This window comes from Exophiala aquamarina, assembly GCF_000709125.1.
Source record: "Exophiala aquamarina CBS 119918 chromosome Unknown aczIA-supercont1.4, whole genome shotgun sequence".
Classification (NCBI taxonomy): domain Eukaryota; kingdom Fungi; phylum Ascomycota; class Eurotiomycetes; order Chaetothyriales; family Herpotrichiellaceae; genus Exophiala; species Exophiala aquamarina.
The window spans coordinates 228,219-254,170 of NW_013550584.1; the positions used below are offsets into that span (position 1 = coordinate 228,219).

The following is a 25,952-nucleotide window of genomic DNA, read 5'->3' on the forward strand; positions in this document are numbered from 1 at the left end:
TGTTCAGCTACTGTGATTCTGATGAGGTCCAAACCACCCGCTTTGGCCGAGTTCGTGGATATTTCCATACTTGCACAGACGCCTCAGGAGTATCTCGAGATCATGAACCCAAGACCAGAGCATTTTTCTGAGTACGATACCGCTTTGACTAATCCCACGAAGGGTAGAAGTGAATATATGGCTTAACCTTTTCAGCAAGACTTCTGGTCCGCTGATTTTGTTACTAAACAACCCTTGAATATCGATGTCGATTCGTATGAAAGATTGTTTAGTTCTCCAGTTTATACAGAATGGCGGGTGAGACTTGCCCATGGGCGGTGCATCTAAACGTACTGCTACTAAAGGGGGCTTAGTTGTTGAGGCCCCTCAATGAGAACAGCCCACCATCGGCTCGCCTGAGCGACTCATAGGTGGTTGATACGCATTAGTACAACGTGACCATGTGCAACACCCGTTGAATAGAGGACATTAACAGGGTCGGGATCGAACACGCCCTGATTTGTATCGGGTTTTCGTATGTTGCCAGGTTCGTAACAAGGCCCTCAGACGGTCTATAGGCTGGCTCGGATCTTTCCAACACCTCTCGATGGACGGGGAACTAAGAATACCTCAGTATTCTATGGGTCGAGTTTCATGATTTGCTGTCCTTCTATTTGGCCCTCTGAGCCATTGGGCCTCAGTATGTCAAGGATGACATGTCTGCTCCTGCAGGCGGCAGACTGAGACATGTGACGGCAAATACAAAGCGAGCACGCGCTGCATGTCTAAGGAAGAGTCTTTAACCATTCATTCTACCCAGTATTGCATAGCTCTATATTTTTCAACTTTGGCTGATCATCCTGCAACGTGAGAGACCATATCTGCTTCTTCAAAATGAGTACTTACGATAGTAACACTCCATATGTGGTGATCGATAGATACTCCGACTTGGAGGCAACATCACCAGCGAAACAGGCCCAAATACTACCTCAAAGCACTCTTGCAACAACCCGGGCAAATGGATATGGTGAACCTGCGCTGGAGAAAGGTCACCCCAAAGCATTCCGTCGTGGGACATGGGCATTCGTCGCAGCTGTAGCTTTTGCCAGTGCCCTCATAGTTGGCGGGGCGGTAGGGGGCGGACTGGGTGCAACGCTTGCAAGTTGTGAGAATGAAAAAAAGGATATGCAGAATCAAATGTTGTGAGTTCAACCGCAGCATAATAAAACCTACCTTCTTCCAGTGGCTGACACCCGTTAGGATCACATCTTCGATAAACTTAGCAGAACAGTTGACAGTGCAGATGCCAACCGCAACCGCAACATCAACTGAAGCTGGAGCAACAGACGGCCTCCTCGCAAACTATGCCGTCGTACCAGCCACCAATGTTTATGACACCTTGTTCGACTGTGAGGACCTTGCGAAGAAGATTCAAACGACAGTGTTCAATCCACGATCCAACCAAAGCTACAAATTATACTGCGGGAAAGATATTGGAACGGGTACAGCAAAAGATTCGAAGGGAAAGGATGTCCCATACCTTGACTTGCTCGGTATCATCCAGTACGATCTGGCAGGCTGCCTTGAAGCATGTTCTTCGCTCAACCGCTTTGTCGCGGCAAACGACTTGGACGAAGCTCAGAATTGCCGGTCTGTGGTTTTCCATTCGAAGATGCATGAGGCCCTGGCCAGCCAAGAAGCGAATTGCTGGATTAAGAATGGGACACCACCGACTATCGAAGCCAGTTCAGGCCAGGGCCCATTTTTGGTCGTCAGTGCTGCTTTGCAAGCATGAGGCATGAGCGGATGAAGTCTGTAACCAGTCTGAAAGTGGACACTTTTGATATGGCCCGATGTGCCTGCCAGGTCGTCCAGGATTCACACTGCGAAAGCATTCAAACATTGGCGACGACCAAGAAGGTCAACATCACCACCCATCGTTAGGCATGAGCTGGAGTGGGAGCAAGGTTGCGGCTCTTCGTAGAGGCTACACCAAGGCAACATTTCCCACATCCTACCACTTCGCGACTATAACGGGTTTTTGAGATTTCTTGATCCGTCACGATGAAAGAAAGTTCCTCCCGAGAGCGATTGTAACTCAGCCAGATGGACAATTCGGACGGCAAACTTGAAGGTGTTTGAAACTGTGGGTCGGCGCCCTCACGCTGAGAGACGGTAAGCACGAGAAAACATTCCGAATTTCTCTCAGCCGCTCTCGTCTTTCAGCATTACCAACCCGTCATTCGAGAAGGGAATAAATCCTGATCACAGGGGCAAATGGATGCCTGAAGTTCAAGTTGTGGGTGTACGGAGAGGTCTGGATCTTGGTCCTCGCCGAGTTGTCCAAACTCACGACGGGATGCATTTACACACAACCAGAGGCGCTGACTCACCAAAAGGGAATGGCCCGAGGGTGCCGGGGTGCCTGGGTTGCCTAGTTATGCCTTATGTAACGCAATCGGATATCGGACACGCAAGGATTTGGATGATGGAGTTCCATATTAGTTATGCGATTGCTGGCCTTGGGAGATTACAGCCTGGAGAATTCTAGAGAGTAACAGAGAAGGATGGTGGTCCGCATGACTGGCGATCTTCGGAAGTAGGCCCCGGAAACAATTCGCTAAGGGGAACCCGGCACGAGGGGGCCTTCTGCTTCCCTACGGAGTGCTTGCACCCGAGAGATGTTACAACTTGCCACTTAGTGGTCGGGCGCCTTGCGTAGGGCTCAGCGCATGACATAGATGCTTCCGGGAGCCGCAACATGCCACTCGTTGATAGGGATCGGTGGAACCGGATGGAGCGACTCCCTTCCTTTTCGCCACTGCGCACTGCACCCCATGCAATGTGGAGAGAAGGCACGTCTGCAGGTCCCGGTCCCCAGAATGATGATGGAATGACGGACTTGAATCACATGAGTTGTGGAAAAAATATCTAAATCTTCATCTGGGGTCGTTGATGATGTGTCTTGATGGACCGGCCATTTGACCCCTTGGTACATTATTCCCAAAAATGTATCCAATTCGTGTTTCTCAAAACACCTGCATTGCTGAAACATGTCGTCGTCGTTTGGCATCGATGGAGAAACCACAATCATAACTTCGTAGACAGAAAGCCCACAACTACCGTAAAGAGGGCACAGTCATCCACCCAAATATGTCCAGAGGAATTAAACCCAACACTGCATCTCGTCGACGTCTGAATTAGTCGTAATTCCTCCTGTGGTCATGGCTGTGTCTGCGCTCGCGCTCTGACCGCTCATGGCTGCTTCTCCGTCGGTCCTGACTGTGACTTCGAGACCGATCACTGCCATACTTCCTTTCCCATCGGTCCTGGTCTCGGTCTCGCTTGTCTTCTCGCCACTTCCTATGCTTACCATAATCCTTGCCACCAACCCATCCGACCAATGCCCCACCGACTGTCCCAAGGCCTGGAAAGATGAGATCGCCTAATAGGCCTCCGCCAGCTGCGCCTAGGAACGCATCGGCCTTGGTAGATCGCGAGTTGTCGGATGTGCGACGGGAGCGCTCCCTGTGTTTTCGTCGGTGTCGTTCTGGATCTGAGACGTAGCCGTTTTGCCCTACCAATTCCCCTATTGCATGCCTTGGTGGGATGTAAGGTCGATGCTGAGGCTGAGGCTGAGGCTGAGGCTGAGGCTGAAGCTGATACTGGTCTTTATAGTTCTGTGGAATATATTGTTGCTGATATGGGGCAAGCTGATGAGCCGGCGAAGCCTGGTAGTTTGGTTGATTCATGGCATATGGCTCAGGCCGTGACTGATGTGGTGGAGAAGGCCGCTGTTGACCTAGAGGAGATGGCGTTGGTGCAAAATGCACCCTTGGCTCCGGTTCGTTGTTACTGTAGATTTGTTGATATGGTGGTGGTGGATGTTGCGGTTGAGGATATTGTGGATGAGGTGGCGTCCCAGTCTGCGGAGGTGGCTGAAATGAGAAGGTTGGTTGTGATGAGGCCCGCTGAGGGCCTAGAGGAGGTTGGAGGCCAGAATTCTGTTGTTGATAAGCTGGCCTCGTGTTTGAAGTGTAATAGTCTGCAGCGGCCATGGTAAACTGAGGCGTGAACAAGAGCTTTCCAAAGATTATTAGAGGGCAGATATTGGGAAGAGGCTGGAGAAGTCTTCGAGCGACAGTCAGCAGCTGCCAGCAACTAGACAAGCTTATAACAGGAAATGCTCCCCCATTTTCTCGGAGGCTATAGCTGGCTCCGAGCAGGGGGCAAAGGGGATAGATAATTAAGAGTGCCTGGCAAGGCTAAATCGACGGGCCAACGAGTCACAAGCGCCGGTCATGGGAACCATCAGATCATAGCCCACCAGGATCCCAAGTGCGAATGAAGCCATGGACGGCATGATTCGTTGGAGGGTGCGAACCATGCGGCGAAAGCGGGCGAACCCAGCCCGTGGCACAGAGTCCAGGCTGGGCACGACGTGCCGGGCATACAAGAACCAAGAACAAGACACAGACGGCAAGGAGGAGAATTGGGTTGTGGCTGTCGATGCCCCAATCGACTCGGTCACCAGTCAACTAGTCAACTAGACACCTAATCCACTAGACAAATAGACAACCAGAAAACTAGACATGCCAACTGACCGTAGCGAACTTTTGTTTCCCGTGCCTGCAGTACAGGAAAGAAAGTCCGCTTGGTGTCCTCGTATTGACGGTGCCCGGAATTGCGGTCATCCTAGGGAGCCTGCCCCTGGTTACGTTCCCCGATTGGGCTTGATGATACTCGTACAGTTGTCGCACACCAGAACCCTTTCCAGACACGAAGATCGTACCGAGTACTGCTCCATTCTAACTGCAAATACTTTGAGGCGATGAACGAAGATGACCGTTCTTGTTACAGGCCTTCAATCCTTGACGTCATCCTCTAACTGCCCCCGGTTAGTCCTGCCAAGCCGGAATAACTTGTCCATTTGCCGAGTGCAGCACCTGCGTGTTCGCAACTCTGCCAGATTTCTCAGTAACTGCGTGCTCGGTTCGATACTACCGGTACTCGTGGTAGTAGTACTATCGCATAGTGTATGGTGAATCGAACCCCACGACGACTGAACCTTCGCTTTGCTCTCTTCATTGTGCATCCATCCAAGGGACCTCTCTCGCATTCTAGTCTCATCCCCAGACATCCACAGCCTCCCGTCTTCTCACCTACAAAAGCCTCATGTTATCGGGCCAATCCGGGGAATCTTATTGCTTTGACTGGTCAAGTTGAGTTTGCTCCATCATGCCGTGCAAGGCCGGATCTAGGCACACTCGAATCGCTTGTAATCGACATTGATGGTAATTGTGATTCTCTGTGGGGAGAGGACGGGGTTCTGGAAGTTGCGCTCAAAGTGCCAAATGCCATGCATGCCTGACTCACAACTTACACGACCGCCTTGTTCACAATCGTCCCGTGCTTTTGCGCCTCCAAAATGCCAGCCCTATTTTCGCAGCTATATGCAGTCCCCTTTTGTCCATCGTAAAGTACAGTGCTTGACAAGCTTCGGAAAACAACAGAAATTTTAACACAGATGTCGAAGACGCCTTAAACCACAATATCACCTGGGTCGACCAAGATCGGTGTCCACTTCTTCGCCTTGGGCTCTTCCATTTCACTTGGTAATCGGAACTTGGTCGGACTGTACAGATACCATCCTTTCAACGCGGCAACTGCGGCGCGTGTTCTTGCTTCGTCTAGACTTGCGCCTGCTCCTTCACCGAGTTTGTCGTGTCCTGAATATATGCCCACCACAAACACAGGGGTTCTGGTCTTGCGACCGGTTTCACTTTCGATCCTCGCCACAGGCGCCTGTAGTCCCTCTCTAGCGCACAGTCGGCTCAAGTCTAATGTCGGTTGCCCAAACTGAAAGAGAGCCGACACGTCCAGCTGACGTGACATGAAGTGATCCCGATAAAATTTCTTGGCTGCGGCTCTGCCAGCATGCAGATACACCGTTCCCATAACTGCCCGGACAAAATTCATCCTAGCTCGCTCCAAGGTCACGCCCTGTTCCTCTCGTATTGGCTTCTTCTTTTCCCCAAACTCATCGGCTAGCATTGAACGCTGGCTAACGCCGCTTCGAAATCCTGTATCCGGATCGTACTTGGTACCGATGACTTCTGCTGCTGGCTCATTGGGTTGTGGCTGTGGCGGGATTCTCCCGAACTGTAACAGCCCAGGGTCAACTTCACCACCAGGTGCTGCAGCCGCTTCAACACCCCATTCTTTGGCCATGGAAGAAAGAGCAGCTGGTCCAACGTAGGCATACATAGCCGCAAAGACTACCGCCAATGGTAGTCGAGGATACTGACTGATGATGTATTCTGACGTGTAATACCCGAGCAGATCATTCCCGAGGACTTGGAACGCCTTGTTGTTGAACCGCAAAGAGTGGTCAGCTGAAGGATCAACCAACGTCCTTGCCAGTGTTTGCAGAGGGAGCCGGGAGGGTAGAGCGAGTCGAGCGTGTAGGGCTGCGAGTTTGGCGGAGGTCTTCGCGGCCGAGTGAGGAGGCGAGGGTAATCGCAAAAGAGATTTTTCAGACATATATTTGCCTTGACCAGTGGGCGTACTAGCCTCGACAGCTACATCGGTGGAATCCGAAGGTGCAGCAGCTGTTGCTTGACACCTTCGAAGATAGTGAAAGGAAAACTGGACGACATCCGGTCTCATTCTGGGTGAGAGCACACCGCCGCTCCATTTCAGGAGCCTCGACCTCTTCATTAGTCAGACAGTCTTCAACTGCTGGCTTCGACGAGGCCGACCAAGCTCACTGCACTTGAAAGAGTGGCACACAATTGATAGAATTGAGATTGTCAACACAGTTCGAATGATAAATTGCTAGGTCTCGGGCGACTTTTCTCCTGCGACACGAGACCGGTGGATGTACACGCTAAGAAAACTAAGGGTAAGCTGTAGCCAATGAAGTAGCGTCTTGGCACATCTGTCACGTGGGATAGCTGGCACGTGATGTCGCTCATCCCACCGGGGTTCTACCGACCTACCTAGTGGAGGGATAGTAGCCAGTAAATAATAGGAGACATCGATGATGGAATAGCCATATTCTGCATGACCTGATCTGGCAAACCCTCTACCAAGCACTACTCATGACATAGCATCGTGGGTGCGAGGCGGGTGCCAGCTCCAGCACGCTACATTACATAAGCACGGCATATTGTTGCCGAACATGGTTCCTTCGAGGCGTTGCAGGTGTGTGCCTGGCGGGTTGGACTCGCCAAGCCAAAGCGTCTAGACGCTTTGGCTATATCATCATCACTGTTGTAGCTCACGACTCTGATAGGCTCTGATCCCATTTTCTCTCTGCAACTAATTATGGTAGGGAGAAAGAAGGCGCGACCTCAGGCATTCGAAACCCTCAACAATGCCTAAATACACCGAATACCAGAAAGTTTTCCGCATTGGGAAATCCAACGCTGGAAAAGTCCAGTGCCAGTCTCGGACGAGAGATCGCAGCAGGCGTCCACAGTGGTCCTCAGACACCACTCAACAAGGGTAGGCCAGCAAGGCAAGACGCAAACAGAACATCTTAGCTAAGCCTTGAAGCGGAACCTCCAATGGAGGACTGGATAGTACCACCAATCTGACAGATGGCAGGCTATCAGAAAATGGCAAAGAAAGAGAGACTGTCGTCGACCATGCATCCAAGCTCTCTGAAGCACAGCGTCGATTGCAACACCTGGAGAAGGTCGTTGCCTCTCTGGTAGATGCGAATGCGGTCCCTCCAGGGATTTCCGACCACCTCACGCCCCCGTACGGCGACCAGTTTGCCGATGGTATAGGCATTAGTGAGCAGCAAGAGAGTCATCCGCCAGAGAGTCCGAAAACACCCTTGAATGGACGTCTAAATGTTCGGGGAGTTGAGGCAAATTATTGTGGAGGCACGCACTGGGAGACAATTCTCTCCGATGTTGGTCCCCTCGTTTCAAGAACACGCAGGCCATGGCTGAATTTCTTTAGATCAAAGACATTCAAGACTGCCTTGTCGATGAAGTTGAGCATGAGGTATCTGAAAATCTCATCTCTACCTCTGTCGAAGTGCCTGATATTGTCTTTGGTGCTTCCGAAGCATTGTCTCTGGAAGAGGCTTGTGAACTGCTACCGAGTCGACATGTGGTCGACAAGCTACTTTCTGTCTACTTTAGCGCTCACTACCTGCATATTCGTAAGTCCCAGCAGACTTCACCACGTCTTTCTCTGACCGATCCAGCGTTCATCCACAGAGGAAAATTCTTGAAGGAGGTATTATCACAGAACCCACGATAGGGAATGGATTTAACTAACCGTCCGCAGTATGAGTTGTTTTGGAAAGACCCCTCTTCGGTTCCATATCTATGGGTTTCGCTTCTCTTCTCAGCCCTGGACCTTGGATCCTGGCTCTGCTACATGCACGAGGGTTCTGAGCTGCCTAACGATATCCCTCCGAGGTCTTTGCTGAAAACCGCTGGTCAGATTCTGGTCACTGGACAATACCAAAAAGCTCGACCGTACTCCGTTGAAGCTGTTCTCTTGTTCGGCATCTGCAAGTTTCTTCAGAAAGTAGATCCAGACACGGAACCATGGTTGGTGATAGGTGTAGCGGCTCGGATGGCGCTAAGAATGGGCTACCACCGTGACCCACAATATCTACCACATATTTCCCCATTTCAAGGAGAAATGCGTCGGCGGACATTCTCTATCCTGCAAGCCTTCGATCTCTTACTATCTTTCCAGGCCGGCCTACCCGCCACATTACATGAAGATGCATGTGATACCGATCTACCTCGAAATTTGTTCGACGAAGATTTCGACGAAGATTCTACAGTCATACCACCGTCACGACCATTAACCGTCCCAACGCCCATGATCTATCACTGCTTCAAGGGTCGATTGTGCCGAAGTTTTAGACCAGTTGCTCGACTTGCATTGTCGCCCAGGGCTCCGTCATATGAGGACATCATGAAAGCTGATGCCGAATTACGTAAAGCGCATGCCTCGATCCCACCAAGCCTCGCCATGAGACCACTATCTTTATCCATTACAGATGAAGTGCATGTTATCCAACACAGATTCAATGTAGACCTGGTCTACCAAACCGGCATGATGATCCTCCATCGTACATATATCAGCCACCAAAGATCAAACCCCACTTTCGAGTACTCCCGCAAGACTTGTATTAAGGCGAGCCTATCAATGCTCAAGTGGCAAGCTGACCTACACCTTGCCACCCTGCCAGGTGGCCAGCTTCACAACAGTTCCAGATTTATAGCTTCAAGCTTGATTCAACATGACTTCCTCCTAGCTGCCATGGTTGCTTGTCTCGACCTTTACGAATCACACCGTCGGTCGGAAATCGACAAAATAACAGACGCAGAGTTTGAGGCTCACAAAGATATATACAATGCCTTGAAGTTTTCGCATCAGATATGGATGTCGAGAAGTTCAAGCTCTCGAGATGCGAAACGCGCATCAGCCATACTGGGAGTCATGATGGCCAAGATTCCAGATCCAAGTGTAGCGCGAGGTTCTAAGACCAATACGCTCCCAGCAGGATCTTTCGACCAAGACCACTCCGTGCTGGGATCCACAACACCAGGGATGTTGACTTTGAGTTTATCTCCTTTTCCAAAAGAGCAAGCGCAACCATTCACAAGCATTCTTGAAAATGAAGAAACAGGATTTTCAGAAAGTGGAGCCTTCGAGGCATTGCTCAGGGACGAAGAGGTCAATTGGGTGAGTATCAAACTACCATCCATGATTGGCTTGCAGAGTAGGCTGACCTTGGAACACAGAATCTTGTCGATCAGTATCTCTTTGGCCGTGGGGCGGGCCTGGATGAATTTTGGATGCGCGAGTTGTAATGACGAGCGATGTGCATCAAGTTTGATAGTACGGGTGACAGGCTCGCCTTTCTACGACGTATGGCGGAGCAGATGGGCGATTGCCACACCTCAAACGCCGTACACCTGTAAGATATCTCGATCCGCAACACGATTGATGGGCATAGTAACGGGAATCCCTGTACAAGTAGCTCGGATTGGGCTTTCGTAGACATGAGAGATGAAGTCGAAATGGGGCAAGGTGAATTTGTTAGAATTTAAAGTTCAAGGGCCATATGTCAGATGACATCGGAGCGACAAGTACCATAATTAGCACATGTTTAATCTGTGATGTCTGGATATGAACAGAGGTGATCCTGAGTTCATGAGCACTCCCACGGATACTCTTGCACCTTGTGCTCCATACTCCGTACTAGTACTTTACTAGTGCGCTGTTGATTGAATCGGGAATGTATCCCGAAGAGTCTGAGCCAATCACAGCTCAACAGTACCTGCACCCGAAGCCAACGTCGACATCGAGCTCCGGCTTCACCTCCCAAAGACTCAGACTCAAGACTACCCGTCGACCATCCCACCGAGATCAAAACTCCTTCGACGCGACAATGGGCGGAGGTGGCAAAGTCCCATATCCCAAACATGTCTGGTCACCAGCTGGTGGCTGGTACGGACAACCACGCAATTGGAAAGGCAACACCATGATTATGGGCGGGGTCATTGCAACCATCACTTTCCTGGCCTGGAGAGTCTCCGCCGCGAGAGAACACAGATATAAGTTTCCAGAGCCCGGCAGGTTCTTCCCGAGTCGATAGTGAGTGCCTCTACTCCCAACCACGGGAAGCCGCAGTTGCTCGAATTGATGGGTCTCCATGGCCCTATCTGCAAACAGCACGGCGAGGAATAGCTTCATGGATTTTTGTGATTCTGAGAAACTAGAGCTGACACTTCATTTAGTTGGAGCAAACAAATAATCGAGCATGAAAAGGCCCAGAAGGGGCAATGATTCAGACCCCGAAGCCGAACTATCACCCTCCCGCACAATACCTCATTCCAATTCACGCTCTCACTTAAAACCGAAAACTGTACATATGTTCTCCATCATCGCTGGAACAGCCGAAGACATCAAACCTATTCTGCTTTGAAGGATAGACGCACAAGCGGTCAGGCGGTCTCACAACCAACCTGGGGGAATCGGGTTGGAGAGGGGAAAGCCCCAAGGATCAAACCCGTGGCACGTCCTGTATATAACGAGCACGCGGGATTGACATGGATGGCGAAGACTAAGGCCACTGCAAATTAAAAATAAAAACTTCGCATTCAAGGACTCCTATTATTCTTGGTCAATGTGCACATTGCGGTGGACAACGGTGGCAGCAAGCTGTGACTCAAACGCGAGAGGAATGCACACAGCTCTCTCTTCGTATTCTGGATTTGTTAGTGTATTTGCTTGGCTATGTAATTTCCCTGTCTGTCAAGATATGACTTGAACCGGTCCTGGTAGGACTCCCCATTCCATCGATCAGGATTTGTTGTGGATACGTTGGGCATGCCGACTTGCTCGATGGCATATGCGGCAGCTACCGTCGCATGGAGGAGGCCTAAATGGAGATATCGATGTAGATTTCCATCACTCGAGAGGCTGCAATTGTGTATGCTGGTCTCAACAGGTGTCACGCAGCCTGTCATACCCATAGCCAATGCTCCCAAGAATGTGTTACCACCTCCTGTCGGATCTCGAATCCGGCTTCCATCTTGGTGAAACGCACGGAGATGGAGCTTCCTCCTTCCCACATACGTCGTGCAACCAAAGGCCCCTTCCCTAACCACAAGAGCTGCGGTCATGTAATGATTCGAATCCAATAGTAGCAGCTTCTCGGCCATTATCTCTTGTGGCAGTTTGCCACCTGTTGAGACGGGGAAGAAAGACGCAAGTTCCTCAGCATTGGGGCTCACAACATCCACAAGCGCAATAGCGGATCGGAGCCGATCGAACTCTTCTGGCGTGCACAAGTCCGGAATCGGCTCCCACACAAACACAGGGCGCGATTCTCCCGGTGCAATCGCCTTCCGCCGAGCCATTATTCCATTGATCAATGACATGCAGCGCTGCGGTGAACACACCATGTGGAACGATCGAGCAAGCAACTGCTCATCCGATAAAGAGAGCTCATCCAGCCGTAGTTTCGGCGTGAGATACTTGAAGGCTTCCCCCCGACCTTTTCAGCAATTCTGCCAACAAATTTTCCCCAAATCAGAGGGCAAAGGAGTCGACAAGGTTCCTCACTCTTACCTCGATGTTCATTATGACCATATCCATTCCACGCCGTAGTAGTAAGACGATCCATATCAAGCCGAAACACGCACTTCGTGTTCCAAGTCTCAATTAGATCTCTCAGTTCGGCTGGGAAGTCTGATCCCATATCGACTATCCATCCAACGTGCCGAGCATGGTGGCCTCCGGCTGCTAGGCGGGCACCTAGAGCCGCGTATGTGCCTGCACCACCTATAATTCTCTGCTCTGGTGTATCGCTGTTGGGATGTTCAATTTCATCTGGGGTTATCGTCAGGGTGGGGTCAGACGCGTCGAGGGGGACCGAACCAATGATGAACATGCCCAACGTGCAAAATCCGAGCCGGTCCTTCGGGTCTGTCATTTCGACAAGCGTGTGGCCTTTTTGTGCGGTATGGATAGATTAATCAACTCCATAGGGCTAGCACTCGCTCAATGTGCGGTGAAGACATTGGTATGCTTGAATGAAGAAGCAAGGCTGAAATCAATGAAGTCTCCTTCGTGGAATAAATGATAAGGAATCAGATGCCAAGCCTTATGTCAGCCTCACCAGCATGGATATGAAAAGGAGACTCGAATGTAACTCTCCTTCGTCCTTCTATTTTGAATCAAAGGCCCATCGAAATGGAGCGCATGTCATGTTGACTCTATCTCATATAACTGCTGATTTGACCCATAAGCCTGTGCATGGATTTTTTCACATAGCACCAATGGTTATGAGGGCCCCAATGACACCGGAAACTGTTCTCTCTTTCCCAGGAGAAACACTAAACAGAATCGAGCTAAATCCCCCGATACAGAGAGGAATCAACTCCGTTCAAAACTCCCATTCCAGTGCAGTTGCCACTTCCAGCAAGAGCGGTCCGTTCCCAGCGATCCACCGTTGGGGGATACGCGTGCCACCAAGCCCAGTGTGGACAAAATGCGGGGGGCTGATGAAGCGAGCGGGCCGTGGACCGGATGACTGTGAAGTTTGTGCGTATGAGCGTTTCTTTGGAAGTATATATACCTCTCGATGCGGAGCGTGGGCGTGTCGGTCACCATGAAGGAACAGCATAATTACGTGATACTTGACTACCATGGCTGCGACAAACGGGCATACTAATGGGGCATCCACGGGGACATCTGAGCCACTGAGCTGGACTACCTTCTCCAACACCATCAATGGAAAACTAGAGACCACGCAGAAGACAAGACACAGCATTAATCCCGCGACGGGCGAGGCCGGGCCAGACGTGCCGCTGTCGACCCCGGATGATGTCGAACGGGCTGTTGCTGCGGCACAAGTCGCGTTTGGCACCTGGGCGGAAGTTCCTTATACCGAGCGCCGAGTTGCAGTGCTGGCGTATGCGGATGCCATTGCAGCTGAGAAAGAGTCATTCTCGCAAATGCTCACCAAGGAGCAAGGGAAACCTGTAAGCAAGTTTCAAAATCTAGCTTTCTCGTGCCACTTTACTGTGACTGATCCTCCTATCACATTGATAGCTCAAATTTGCGCGAGTCGAGATGGACTTGACTGTCCATTGGTTGAAGACCATCGCCAATCTCGAGCTGCCGGAGGAGAGAATCGTCGAGGGAGACCGAGAGATCGTCGTTCGGTACACACCGCTCGGTGTCACGGTTGGAATCGTCCCGTGGAACTATCCAATTTTGCTGGCAGCCTCGAAAATCGCCCCTTGCGTTGTGACGGGCAATCCCATCATTATCAAGCCATCCCCGTTTACGCCAGCCGGAGATTTGAAACTCGTTGAGCTGGCACAAAGGTTCTTCCCGCCCGGTGTCGTTCAGTGTCTGTCAGGCGATGATAACCTTGGGCCCTGGCTCACTGCTCATCCCGTGCCGGCCAAGATCAGCTTCACTGGCTCCACGCTTACAGGTAAAAAGGTTATGGAATCTGCTGCCAAGACGTTGAAACGTGTAACATTAGAACTGTGCGTTGTTGTATCCACCGCTTTCCTAGAATGACAGCTAACTTGTGATAACAGGGGAGGCAATGATCCTGCGGTCGTTTTGGATGACGTGGATATTGAAGATGTTGCGCCAAAAGTTGGTCACAGCAAAGAGACTCTTGTCCTACTATAGATGCTAATATATCACTCCAGGTTGCCGGATTAGCGTTCCTCAACTCAGGGCAGGTAAGTGGGTGCACTACAGAGCGGCGCAAATTGAGAAAAAGAAGGAGCGCTTGTCTGACTCACGTATCGGAGTAGATCTGCCTCGCTCTCAAACGAGTTCTTGTCCATGAAAGCATCGCCGATAAGTTCTTAGCGGCAATGGTGCAGGCAACGCAACAATTGAAGGTAATATCAATCTTTCCAAGCCTTAAAACTGGTCATGAGGAGCTAAGTCCCAGGATAGGTCGGCCCGGGGGATGATCCCGATGTCTACCTCGGGCCCATCCAAAACTCGATGCAATACGAGAGGGTGAAAGGATTCTTCGCCGACATCGAGAAGGAAAACTGGAAGGTGGCAGTCGGTGGCTCCAACCCCGATGGGCCAGGATACTTCATTACACCGACCATCATCGACAGACCAAAAGATGATTCCCGGATCGTGAAAGAGGAGCCCTTCGGTATGTTGGTTCATGGTTTCAAGTTTACGAGACGGACAGGGGAAATGCCACTATCCAAGAACCTCTCCCAGGATATCAAATATTTAACAAACTAACCTCTCATCTCTCTCAACTTAGGTCCCATCGTGCCACTCATTACATTCAAGACGGACGAAGAAGCCATCAAGAAAGCCAACGACACGCACATGGGCCTCGGCGCCTCGGTGTGGTCGTCGGACACTGAGCGAGCGAATCGCCTGGCGCAGAAAATCCAAGCCGGCACCGTCTGGGTGAACACTCATTTCGAACTCGATCCCCGTGTCCCGTTCGGCGGCCACAAGGAAAGCGGCGTGGGCTCGGAGTGGGGCCTGCCGGGGCTCAAATCGTTCTGTAATAGCCAGACGTTGTTTTTGAAGAGGAATACAAACGTTTAGATGAGACCGTGTGTGGTGTGGTGTGGTGTGATGCGTGGCAGTTGGAATGTCGTAGGCTATGGCATGCTGATAGTTTACTGGCACGAGCTTAGAGCCAGTAGTGAGAGCAGGCTGAAAGCGCGTGAATGATGTCCCTGTGAGAGAACTCGAATAGTCAGCATTTGGCGGATTATGAGGAGCGGGCCCGTGACAGAGTTCTGCGGCAGTCAGCCGTGAGACGGCTCCGACGTAGTATGCTTCTACATGGGCACATTCGATCCCAATTTTGGTTCCCCCCCCCTATAAAGGTTGTAAAGGACTCGGTCTTTTGTTCGCATTCCGCGGCGGCGGGAACACCTGGAGGCTGGCGCTCTCGCTTAACCCGTAGTTTGACATGCTGGCAGGAACCCGGGACGGAGCCGGGTGTGAGACTTTGGGGCTGGTGGTGCCCCGTGGGTGGCCACGGCCTGAGCCGGGCGTTCAGCCTTGCTTGAAGCGCGCCTGTATCAATATGTAAGAACCGCTCTAATACTCGAAGAGCATAAACGACGGATTTACTATCCTGCATTTGGGGGAGTGTATGTGCTTATATGACAAGATCCTGTCCGCTTTATCTCGATCCACGCACCCTCTAACGTTGTCGAAGCCTGGGATTTCGTTACATACATGTTAACTGGTGACTATTCCATACAATACCAAAATGTCAATATCGCAAGCCGCTGGCCAGAACGAGGCGAAGATTTCGAGTCCCAAAAAGTCGTCATTCATCCAAGGAGATCAGAGTTCCACCCTCTATTCAGCAGTGCTTGCGAATCTGATAGACGACCAAGCAGCCAAGAATGGTAGCCATGTCGCGGCAGTGTTTTCGTGGCAGAATCATTCCATCACATATGAACAACTAGCAGACCGAAGCCGCCTACTTGCGAAATCAATGCTGGAGGCTGGACTAAAGCATGGGGATACGGTCGGCATCATCGCTGGAAATTGCTATCAGTACATTGAAGCATTTTTGGGCGCGGCTAGAATAGGGTGTCCCTTTGTCGTGTTCAATAACACCTATTCCGCAAAGGAATTGACAGCTGCGCTGGCGGTGAGCTGTATGTATTTCTCTTTTTGTCTGATTGCTGCAATACCCCTGAGCTTACCTATCTACTAGCTTGCAGACTCCTTTTTATGGCGAAGAACATCGGACACAAAAGCCTTTTACCGCATATTGACACCTTGCGGAGCCATCCTGAGTCCGTACCAGAGCTAAGGCGCATCATACTCTTGTCGCAATTGCGTGTTGAAGACTCGTTAGGAGCAGTCGAGGTCATGGGGTATTCGACTTTCGTTAACAACGGACATTCTGTCTTTGTAAACAATGCCACCTTGCGAAGAGCCGAGAAGAAAGTGAAGGACACGGATGTGCTCAACTTGCAATTCACTTCAGGTTGGTCTTGTATCGCGACTCAAGATGTAGGATGACTGACGGTGCCTAGGAACAACAGGAGCCCCTAAAGCAGCAATGCTCACATATCGGTGCGTTCGAAGATCCAACAACACGGTCTCATCGCTAATCCGGTCGCAGAAATTTGATCAACAATGGGAAACTAGTCGGTGATCGACTAAATTTGACGTCTAAAGACCGTCTCTGTTGCCCGCCACCTCTTTTCCACTGCTTTGGACTTGTCATGGGCTTTCTCGCAGCTTTTACTCACTCAACCACAATTGTATTCCCAAGCGATCAATTTGAGCCGAATCAAGTGCTTGAGTCTCTTGCGAGAGAGAGGTGCACTGCTCTTTATGGCGTGCCGACTATGTTCCTAGCGGAGATTGAAGCAAACAGCAAGAAGAAATATAAATTCAACAGCCTGCGCGTGGCACTGGCGGCTGGCTCTCCAGTCTCCCCTTCCTTGGTGGGCAGAGTCCGACAGGAACTGGGAGTTGAGAAGGTGTTGATTGCTTATGGCATGACTGAAACCAGCCCTGTAACTTTTATGACTTCGCTAGATGATTCCGAGGAGATGCTGTTCAAAACAGTAGGAAAGATAATGCCACATACGCTGGCCAAGATAATAAACGAGCAAGGGGAAATTGTACCGCGGGGTGTCCGAGGAGAGCTCTGCACCGGTGGGTATGCTCTCCAGAAAGGATACTGGCGAAATGAAGAGAAGACTGCAGAAGCGATGACGACAGATCAAAAGGGTGTGCGGTGGATGCACACTGGCGATGAGTGCTTAATCAATGACGATGGGTATTGTGTGATCACAGGCAGGATCAAGGATCTGATCATCAGAGGTAAGGTTCTCTGCTGATCCTATTCAGCTGATGGCTAATGACACATCTTCGTACAGGTGGGGAGAATATCTCGCCGGTTCAGGTAGAAGAGCGCCTGCTAGAACACACGTCCATCGCTGAAGCCAGTGTCGTGGGCCTCGCAGACGCCAAATATGGGGAAGTCGTCAGTTGCTTTCTTCGTCTGCGAGAAGGTGTCACCAGACCCACCTCAGATGAAATTGTTCAGTGGGTTCGCGCACGGCTTGGAAGCCACAAGACGCCAAAGCACATCTTCTGGATCGGGCATCCTGAGGTTGGGAATGAGTATCCAAAGACAGGGAGTGGCAAGCATCAAAAGCACATCCTCCGAGCAATCGGCAACCGCATTGTCCGCCAACAAGAGTTGAAAGCTAGATTATAGACAGAGCCCAAATTCTTTGCGTGGAGAATCGTTATCAGAAAACGCACCAGTTTCACCTTGTTCATGCTGATGGGTAATTCGGTAAGGCTGGACCATGTAGTTTGGTAGGCCAACGGGATTGGATTGATGGTATCGCGACAAATCATATCGTTCCATTTCGGCCTCGATCTCGATCCCAATTCCGACGCGCATTCGCGGCTCGTCTATCCAAGAGTCCGCAAAACCCATGCAACGGCAGGTCTGGCATGATTAGTCAGCGGGTTAAGCGGCCCGGTGCCGTGCTTCTTCTCAACTCTCCATTGCGGGCGTATATTTGTGTTGTAAAGGGTCTGGTGGTATCCATGGAACTCTCAATGTCTGGGCACGGCATACTCGTTACCATCGACGCTCGCTGTTCAGCCCGGCTCAATTCCTGTTTGCCGAAGAATTGACGATGTCGATCTCCCTCTCCACCACGGGTCCGGTCGTCTCGGCTCTTCTTTAAAGACTTCTACGTGAGAAAGGGTTCTGGCAATCCAAGCTTAGGAGGCTAGGTGACTGTTCCTCAACCACGTTTGGAGCGTCTTCTTGCTTGATGCACAGTAACGCGCGACTCCTGGAAGGTTTCGGCTCCTGGATCTCTGGGAGTCAAATTCTAGTGAGTGGACCAGATCTCGCATAGAGCGCCAGTAGCCGAACAAAGTGTCGCATTCTAGAAAGCAAGATTGTATCTTACAGTCAAATGATCCTGATGCTGCAACTCTTAGATATGGGATAGCACTATCTAGCTACCCTGGAGTAACCGATGAGTCTTGAGAACAGTCGATTGGAGTACGACTGCGAAGTCGAAACGTATCTTGTAAAGCAAATGTGCTTAACTTTCAAGGCCAAACGAACAGGAAGTCAACGCTGTTGCTCAGATTTGAGATGTCGGAAGATAGTAGGATGGTCCGGACTCCCTGGGAGAATAGAACAACGCAGGATTTGTTCGGCGGCTGCCCTGCCGTGGCAACGTTCATAGGCTCGTTTAAACCAGAAGTTGCCCAGACGCCTCGGGGACAAAGTCTGGAGAAACCAGCACCAAAACCTACAGAGTACTCCGTACGGAGTATTCGATAACTTCTAGGTTAGTGGCGTCCTGTTCAGTGGGTTGATAGGCGACCCCGCGCTTCGACGCTTGGACAGCCTCTGCAGGTCTAATTAGCAATGTCGCTTTGGATGGCCCCTTGCAGTTAAATAATCACGACATCTCACTCGAAGTCTCTGGAACGAGCCACATCAGACTTGTCTTTTGATTGCAAATTGCTGGAGGTCAAATATCCGTTAACAGACTAAGGACGCTCCCATGTGGGCTTGTGTCACTTCTTGATTGCCGAGACAACGATCGAAGTGGAAAATGGCCGAAACCCGCGAGCCAAAGCGTGTGCGACAAGCATGCATCAACTGTCGGTAAGGGAACTTCAAGAAACATTGCCTGGACCATGGTCCGCTTACCTAGGCTCTAGTCGAAAGAAATCCCGATGTTCAGGAGAGAAGCCGACCTGTTCATTCTGTGCGCGATTGAAACAAGAGTGCTGTTACGATGAAGGTCCTGTTTGTCATCATCCCCATTTATCACCTAGCAATGCGAATGTGAGTAACACAGCTTTTTACAACTCAAAGCCCATCTCACCCTTTACAGGAAATCAACCTTGCTGCGCGGGTCGCGTTACTCGAGTCCAAATTAAGCCTGCTCCATAGCGGGAACAGCAATGAGTATGCTATCACTTGCCAAATATATCTAGTGCACCTGCTAACCATTGTCGAGCCCTTCCTTTATGCCTAGCAGCGATGGGACGCAAAATAAGAGGAGAAGGTCATCGGCGAACAATGATTCTATCCCTTCCGACCAGTCTGGTGATAGCCCAGAAGCCCATGTGGAAGTAAATCGGTAAGAGCGTCCTCTGGCCACCTCCTCAATTGATATGGTGCAACTTTCTCCCTGCATACACACAAAGGCTGCATCGAAGCACAACACAAAATTCGTCTACCGCGATCTAGTCCAGTGCGAAACACCAGAAGAACTGATTTGCTGACTAATGCGCAGAAAGTTTACCCAATTACCGCCCAAGCCTGTCCTTCGATCGATTCTGAAGACATATTTCACATACTGTCAAAGTCAGCCTTATGTATACTTCAGTCCCGAGTATTTCTATCGGAGGCTCGATGATGGAAATCTTCCAGACTATCTCTTAATGGCAATGACTGCTATGGCAATTCGCTTCTCAGATGACCCATTCTTTGAAGGTAGACGGGTAGAAGCTGCGGAAGTATATGCGCGAACAGCATGGAATGAAATCTTCGATCAGTCTTTCTCCGAGGACTACCTACTAGACGTGCACATTGTGCAAGCTACCAACATGTTGGCTGTTGTTGACTTTACTGCCAGCCGACAGAAGCTGGCTTGGGTTAAGATCGGTCTGGCAGTTCGCTTTGCCCAGAGTCTCCAGTTGAACAAAGAGCCCCCAAGTCAAATGACTCTCGAAGAGCAAGATGAGCGACGGAAGTCATTTTGGTCAGTCTACCTGCTGGACAGGCTCGTGTCCTGCGGCACAAATAGGCCACCAACGCTTGCCGACACTGACTGTACCGTTCTCCTACCATCTTCAGCTGTGACGTACCGTGAAAGTGGGTTTCTACCAGACTTGAGGGCTCTCAATGATCTGTCATGGAATGGAAGCACAGAGAACCTGGATTGCTTTGCGCAAACTATTCTCATGGCCTCCGCACTGGGGCGAGTGGAGAGACATACATTGCAACATCAAGCCGGCATCGACCGTTTTCCGCCGTGGGACTCTCGGAGTGACTTTGCTGCAATCTACAGTACTTTGCTCAACTTCGAGGCACATTCAGATATCACAAGGGTTTCATTCTCGACCACAATTCGGCGACATGTAAAGCAAAATGGGACATTGGATCACCAATCCGCAGGTCACTTCGTCTTCTCCAATATCCTTTATCACATGAATCAGTGTCTGCTTCATCATCCGTTCCTCCTGAGAAAACGGCTGGAGCCTAGGAAATCAAGAATATCCCCTAGCTTCCTTCGTGAAGCACTCCGGCGAAGCCGTGAGCATGCCTACCAGTTAACGGTCTCTCTACGGATTGTGCAAAAGCAGGGTCTTACTTTGAGTAGCTTTTATGCTTATGCTACGATGGTTGCTGGGACAATCCACCAATTATTTGTACACCATTGTGATGAATGGCTTCGAAAATCCGCACAGCAAATGTTGGAATACTCCTTGGAGTTTCTCGACAAAGGCCAAGGGACTTGGGATCATTATCCCCGTGTGGTACGTCATATACTCTCATGCTTCGCGCCTGCTGCACCTCAAACGGTTTCGATGTATGAGGCCAATAAATGAATGACTAACCAATAGTGTCTAGGCCACTGCACTGCGAACCTTCAACCCGGATCCAACGTCAGCAAGAGCATTGGTGACTATTAACTCCTCACAAATCGATGATCCAAGCCTCGATATCATATGGAGTCTACTTGATTACGGATGGCTGTCTGACCAGGCGAGACCATCAACCCTTGAAGCCACGACTCTGGGTGATTTGAGTCAAACAGATACGGGAGACGCGGGAATTGATGTTGGTCTAATGGCTCAAACATATGACCTCGTTGGCGATTTCGATATTGATCCATCGATAGCGACACAAGACCAGATATCACTGGACTACCTAGCCTTTACCGAAAATTCTGGAGACGCGTGGCCTGTGGTTGAGGATAATATCAATTTCTCGAATGAGGTCATTCTACCGTCCCCGTGGACGCCTCATTTTGTTGATTAGTCTTGGTGATTACTATTTCTTGCAAGCAGATTGACGTCCTGGTCGTCGCTGCTGATTCAAGCATATATATGCACAGTGAAGTGGGATCCGGTTAACTGGATTTGATCGTGGCTTTCCTGTATCCATATCTCAAGGCGTGCTTCTGCAGTCTTGGAATGCCAACTTGCTGAAGAGTCGAAGTAAGTTCTATCTATGAGACATCGCTCTATCCGGAGCTTCTAAAAATCAACGTCCCTTAACAATCCTCCATGCCCGCCCCAGGAAAGGGTGCTGTGTCACCACGCATCCAGTCAAGTTCCTCACCAGGTCCGAAAGTTTTTGGAGCGCACGAAAATCTGAAGTGATAGAGCGATCGTCTTTCGAGATACGCCAGATTATGCCCAGTGCACATCTAAGGAGGAGTGAGAATAGGCTGCGCAGTCTGGCCGAAACGCGCAACGCCACTTGCCTCATTGCGGCCCTCAACTCCGAGTTCAACGAGTTTTGGACTCGCCGCATCAGGTCTCACAGCATGTACAGCAGCATTGAGGATCGGAGTCCAACCGTAACTCGCCCGAACGGAGGATCTGCTCAAGCCACCTGGCTTTAGAGTGCGGTAGATCCCGTTGACGATAGCTTGATGCCATGAAGACAAGAGAACAGAATGAGTGCGTCAAAAAGTCATCAGCAAGGCAAGTGCTTCCGAATCCTTTATGCTTCCTTCAACATTGGGTGGGAGCTACGGCTAACGTTTCTGTAGCTCATCTATCATCGGGAAAGACCAGTCTGTTGCATGGATCTTGAAATCAGATTCGGTTGGAGTTGAAGCAGCCTTGGGGATCTGCGCACAGTTACTTGTCCCGTCCCGCAGCCGTTGGCGTGAATTACGGAAGAGGAGCCGGGGGGGGGGGGGGGTTGAGTTCAACGAGAGAAGTTTTTGGGCGAGTTGATACCAAACTGGACCATACGCCTCGAAGTCCGGCGCGATTTCGTCGAAGTGTCGCTTGAGATACTGTTTGAGTTCTGATGGGTCCATGTTTATTGTGGGAAAAGCCTACTTATAGTGATTTAGGATCAGGACGCTGCTGGATATCATCGGGCTATGCTTCGAACTTTGCTCTAACTCTCAAATAGCCAGCTCATTGTGGGGATAGGTAACCACGCCTTTTGTAGTTCTCATCTAGGGGGCCTTACCAACAAGTGAATGGAGTGGCGTGGTGGGGCCACCGGTCACCTGAGACTTGGCGTGATGAACCCGCAAACAATACCCAGGTCTGTGCAAAACCTGCACAAAAGCTCCAATGGGCCACATATGCAATTGAAACGTTTGTCCGATGCCTTCGTTTTCGTAACATGAAGTTCATTGCATAATTTTCGAAGGAAGTTGAGAGGTTGTCATTGCTTCTGACTCCGAATTTCGGGCAGATACATATTTACTCCTCAGCACAATGGCCGTTGCCATCTTATGAAAATCAATAAAAGGCAGTGGTCTTGCTCAGTAAATGGTTGTCCTCGTAAAATCATGTCGTCACAACCTTAATTTGATTTAGAACATGGCTGCGAGGAATTTGAGGTATCATCTTTCAACTCTCGAAAACGAGAATATGATAGATAGGGAGAGACGAATAGCCCCCTATCTTGACAGATGACTGATCCATTATCCGCCTCAATTTGGCTGAACGTCTTGGGACAAGTCGAAGGTGTCGATCAAGGATCGTAGCGGGCTGTGAGGCAAACTTCAGAAATGCCGTTCTGGTCAAACTCGAGGCTGTCCGAGCCAAGTCCACAGCCTCACACTGAAGAGAAGTCGAAGGCAATATTTGATGAATAGCGGGTACGTTGAAGTGGCCACAGGAACCGGCAACCCCTTTAAGCGGCATGACAGCGCTAAAGCCCTTTAGCAATGCTAGAGTACGCGCTAACCTGATCTAGTTAAAAGCCTTGGCTGTCAGGCTGCGAGTTCCCCGGGCATCTACATCTTCCGCATTGGGAACATTTTAAACATGTCCTCCGTAAGGTCACATCTTTGGACATTCCTTTTATTCTTAACATTTCGATACTGTCAAAATGACTGCTCCGGGGAATATGCACAATTTGACCACACTCATAAAAAGGTATCGACTGAATCCCGTGTTTCACCAGGTTTCCACTTCGCTGGCTGATCACTGGGCAATCCAGTACCCCAAGCATTGAGTCCTTGCTGACATGGTTATCTGAATAGATTGGAAGCTGCTACCTCGCGACTTGAGGACATTGCGAGCTCCGTAGATGGGTCTCAAGCCCCTCCCAATGGCCTTGGAGCAGCTGGTGCCGCCTCCCCAAGCCCTTCAGCAAGCGCCATCGAACAACCTGCTCCACCCCCCGAGCCGCTACCCAAGTCGATTGAAGCTTTCGATAAGATCATTGAGGATGAAGTGGGTGCCTTTGTCGCCTGCAGCCAGAAAATAGGTGGCCTGGTAGAAGATCAGGTATGTCAAGACGGTGCAGGGGAGTCTCGAAGTACTCTAACACTCAACAGGCACACGCTGTCAAAGAAGCATTTGAGGCGGAACGCACCTATCTCCTGGTAGCAACAAAAGCCAAGAAGCCAGATCCACAGCCGCCCGAGTTGATGACGGAGCTGCACCGCCATACTTCGTCTGTGGATGAGATTCGAGAAGCCAACCGACCATCGCCGTTGTTTGTGCACCTCAGCGCAGTCTCCGAAGGAATCGTCGCTCTAGGCTGGATCGTGGAGAAAAGGCCAGCGGACTTCGTGACGGAAACACTAGGTGGTGCTCAATACTACGGCAATAAGATCTTGAAGGAATACAAGGAAAAGTACGTACAGGAACTGCCGTCGCCCAGACTCTCCAAGCCAGCTAACTATGGTGCAGGGACAAGACACACGTGGAATATATTCAAGCTTACTACAAGGTCTTCCGCTCCTTAGCTGCTTACGTTAAAGAACATTTCGTAACCGGCCTGACATGGAACAACACCGACGGCATGGATGCTCTAGAGGCATTGAAGCAAGTCCAATCAGGCGCACCTTCAAAAGCTGCTAACCCTTCTGGCGGGCCTCCTCCTCCACCTCCTCCACCGCCTTTACCAAAATTTGAAAACGACGGGCCTCCCCCACCTCCGCCACCGCCACCTTCAGGGGGCGCCCAAGGCGGTGACATGACAGCCGTTTTCGATCAGCTCAATCAGGGTTCTGCAGTCACTGCTGGCTTGCGCAAGGTCGACAAGTCTCAAATGACGCACAAAAACCCGTCTCTTCGAGCAAAGTCATCCGTCCCAGAGCGATCCGATTCACAAACATCAATCGCTTCAGCAGGACGAGGCAAGTCGCCTATACCGAAGAAGCCTGATAGCCTGAGGTCTAAGAAGCCTGGCCGAAAGGAACTCGACGGGAGCAAATGGATTGTTGAGAACTTTGACAATACCCAGTCAGAAGTGATTGAGATCCCTGCAGAGCTGAACCACAGTATTTTGATTTCCAAATGCAACAAGGCCATTTTGAAGGTTTCGGGCAAGGCCAACGCAATCTCCATCGACAATTGCACCGGCTTATCGATCGTGGTAGAATCCCTTGTTTCGAGCATAGACGTCATCAAAGCCTCGAAATTCCAAGTCCAGGTCGATGGTGTTGTACCTACGATTCTTCTTGATCAAGTGGACGGTGCACAAATCTACCTTTCAAGCGCAAGCTTAGCCACCGAGATCTTCACAAGCAAATGCAGTGCCCTCAATGTCGTCCTTCCACCGAAGGACGACTCGGACGACGACAGCAAGGAAATGCCAATCCCAGAGCAAATAAGAAGCGTGATTAAGAACGGCTGTCTCGTGAGTGAGATAGTTGAACATGCGGGGTGAGCACGTTATAATTATTTCTTCAAATGTGTACCATTAGCGATTAGGAATCAGCACTGCTCTACAATCTTCAACTGGACAAAGTAGGCAAGGCATTGGAGATTACGTGCAGAAAGAGACAAGTGTTCACTAAATTTCGAGCTCATGCTCACCGCCAACTTAGCATCTTTCGTAGATTGGTTTGACACAAGAGATTGTAAGGTCGTTGCCTATCGGGAGTGCTCAGAATTCTGATTCCAGGCGTTCGTTGATTAATCCGACGTATAGCGTACCAATTCTATACACACGTGAAGCGTTAACACCACTTGGATACTGAAACTCTATGGCGCAGGCTAGAATGCCTTATTTACCGATTGATGAGAGCCTCAATGCCTCAGCAATTGGTATGCTTTGAAGCTATCGATTCAAGGGGCCCCAGGAGATTGATTGCCTCGTTAATCCATATGTAAACTAGAATAAAGACTATAGACTGGCAAGAGATGGAAATCTTAGTTATCATTCTTATTAACTGGCTTAAGTTACTAAGTTTAGATCCAGCACATATACCTAGCGTTTACGT

General features: G+C 50.3%; 10 protein-coding genes across 10 annotated transcripts; 7 read left to right on the forward strand and 3 right to left on the reverse strand.

Moving 5' to 3' along the window:
• Positions 1-873: 873 nt before the first annotated feature.
• Positions 874-1,774, forward strand: A1O9_05229 (uncharacterized protein; the record flags this gene model as incomplete). The annotated part of the gene is made up of 2 exons (XM_013404448.1): positions 874-1,181; positions 1,240-1,774. 2 exons carry the CDS (start codon positions 874-876, stop codon positions 1,772-1,774), a joined length of 843 nt encoding a protein of 280 aa, XP_013259902.1.
• Positions 1,775-3,179: 1,405 nt separating this feature from the next.
• On the reverse strand, positions 3,180-4,037 carry A1O9_05230 (uncharacterized protein; the record flags this gene model as incomplete). The annotated part of the gene is made up of 1 exon (XM_013404449.1): positions 3,180-4,037. The coding sequence occupies one exon, from the start codon at positions 4,035-4,037 to the stop codon at positions 3,180-3,182; it is 858 nt and encodes a 285-aa protein (XP_013259903.1).
• A 1,483-nt stretch (positions 4,038-5,520) lies between these two features.
• On the reverse strand, positions 5,521-6,699 carry A1O9_05231 (uncharacterized protein; the record flags this gene model as incomplete). Its single annotated transcript, XM_013404450.1, has 1 exon — positions 5,521-6,699. The coding sequence occupies one exon, from the start codon at positions 6,697-6,699 to the stop codon at positions 5,521-5,523; it is 1,179 nt and encodes a 392-aa protein (XP_013259904.1).
• Positions 6,700-8,379: 1,680 nt separating this feature from the next.
• A1O9_05232 (uncharacterized protein) lies at positions 8,380-9,833 on the forward strand (the record flags this gene model as incomplete). Its single annotated transcript, XM_013404451.1, has 2 exons — positions 8,380-9,705; positions 9,765-9,833. 2 exons carry the CDS (start codon positions 8,380-8,382, stop codon positions 9,831-9,833), a joined length of 1,395 nt encoding a protein of 464 aa, XP_013259905.1.
• Positions 9,834-10,261: 428 nt separating this feature from the next.
• Positions 10,262-10,621, forward strand: A1O9_05233 (uncharacterized protein; the record flags this gene model as incomplete). Its single annotated transcript, XM_013404452.1, has 1 exon — positions 10,262-10,621. One exon carries the CDS (start codon positions 10,262-10,264, stop codon positions 10,619-10,621), a length of 360 nt encoding a protein of 119 aa, XP_013259906.1.
• A 622-nt stretch (positions 10,622-11,243) lies between these two features.
• Positions 11,244-12,463, reverse strand: A1O9_05234 (uncharacterized protein; the record flags this gene model as incomplete). Its single annotated transcript, XM_013404453.1, has 2 exons — positions 11,244-12,025; positions 12,100-12,463. 2 exons carry the CDS (start codon positions 12,461-12,463, stop codon positions 11,244-11,246), a joined length of 1,146 nt encoding a protein of 381 aa, XP_013259907.1.
• A 715-nt stretch (positions 12,464-13,178) lies between these two features.
• On the forward strand, positions 13,179-15,084 carry A1O9_05235 (NAD-dependent aldehyde dehydrogenase; the record flags this gene model as incomplete). Its single annotated transcript, XM_013404454.1, has 7 exons — positions 13,179-13,514; positions 13,585-14,030; positions 14,085-14,145; positions 14,202-14,234; positions 14,310-14,399; positions 14,458-14,671; positions 14,789-15,084. 7 exons carry the CDS (start codon positions 13,179-13,181, stop codon positions 15,082-15,084), a joined length of 1,476 nt encoding a protein of 491 aa, XP_013259908.1.
• A 679-nt stretch (positions 15,085-15,763) lies between these two features.
• On the forward strand, positions 15,764-17,743 carry A1O9_05236 (uncharacterized protein; the record flags this gene model as incomplete). Its single annotated transcript, XM_013404455.1, has 5 exons — positions 15,764-16,160; positions 16,220-16,495; positions 16,545-16,584; positions 16,634-17,343; positions 17,400-17,743. 5 exons carry the CDS (start codon positions 15,764-15,766, stop codon positions 17,741-17,743), a joined length of 1,767 nt encoding a protein of 588 aa, XP_013259909.1.
• A 2,219-nt stretch (positions 17,744-19,962) lies between these two features.
• A1O9_05237 (uncharacterized protein) lies at positions 19,963-21,559 on the forward strand (the record flags this gene model as incomplete). Its single annotated transcript, XM_013404456.1, has 2 exons — positions 19,963-21,054; positions 21,149-21,559. 2 exons carry the CDS (start codon positions 19,963-19,965, stop codon positions 21,557-21,559), a joined length of 1,503 nt encoding a protein of 500 aa, XP_013259910.1.
• A 2,046-nt stretch (positions 21,560-23,605) lies between these two features.
• A1O9_05238 (uncharacterized protein) lies at positions 23,606-25,396 on the forward strand (the record flags this gene model as incomplete). Its single annotated transcript, XM_013404457.1, has 4 exons — positions 23,606-23,652; positions 23,760-24,006; positions 24,057-24,358; positions 24,415-25,396. The coding sequence occupies 4 exons, from the start codon at positions 23,606-23,608 to the stop codon at positions 25,394-25,396; spliced, it is 1,578 nt and encodes a 525-aa protein (XP_013259911.1).
• Positions 25,397-25,952: the final 556 nt, after the last annotated feature.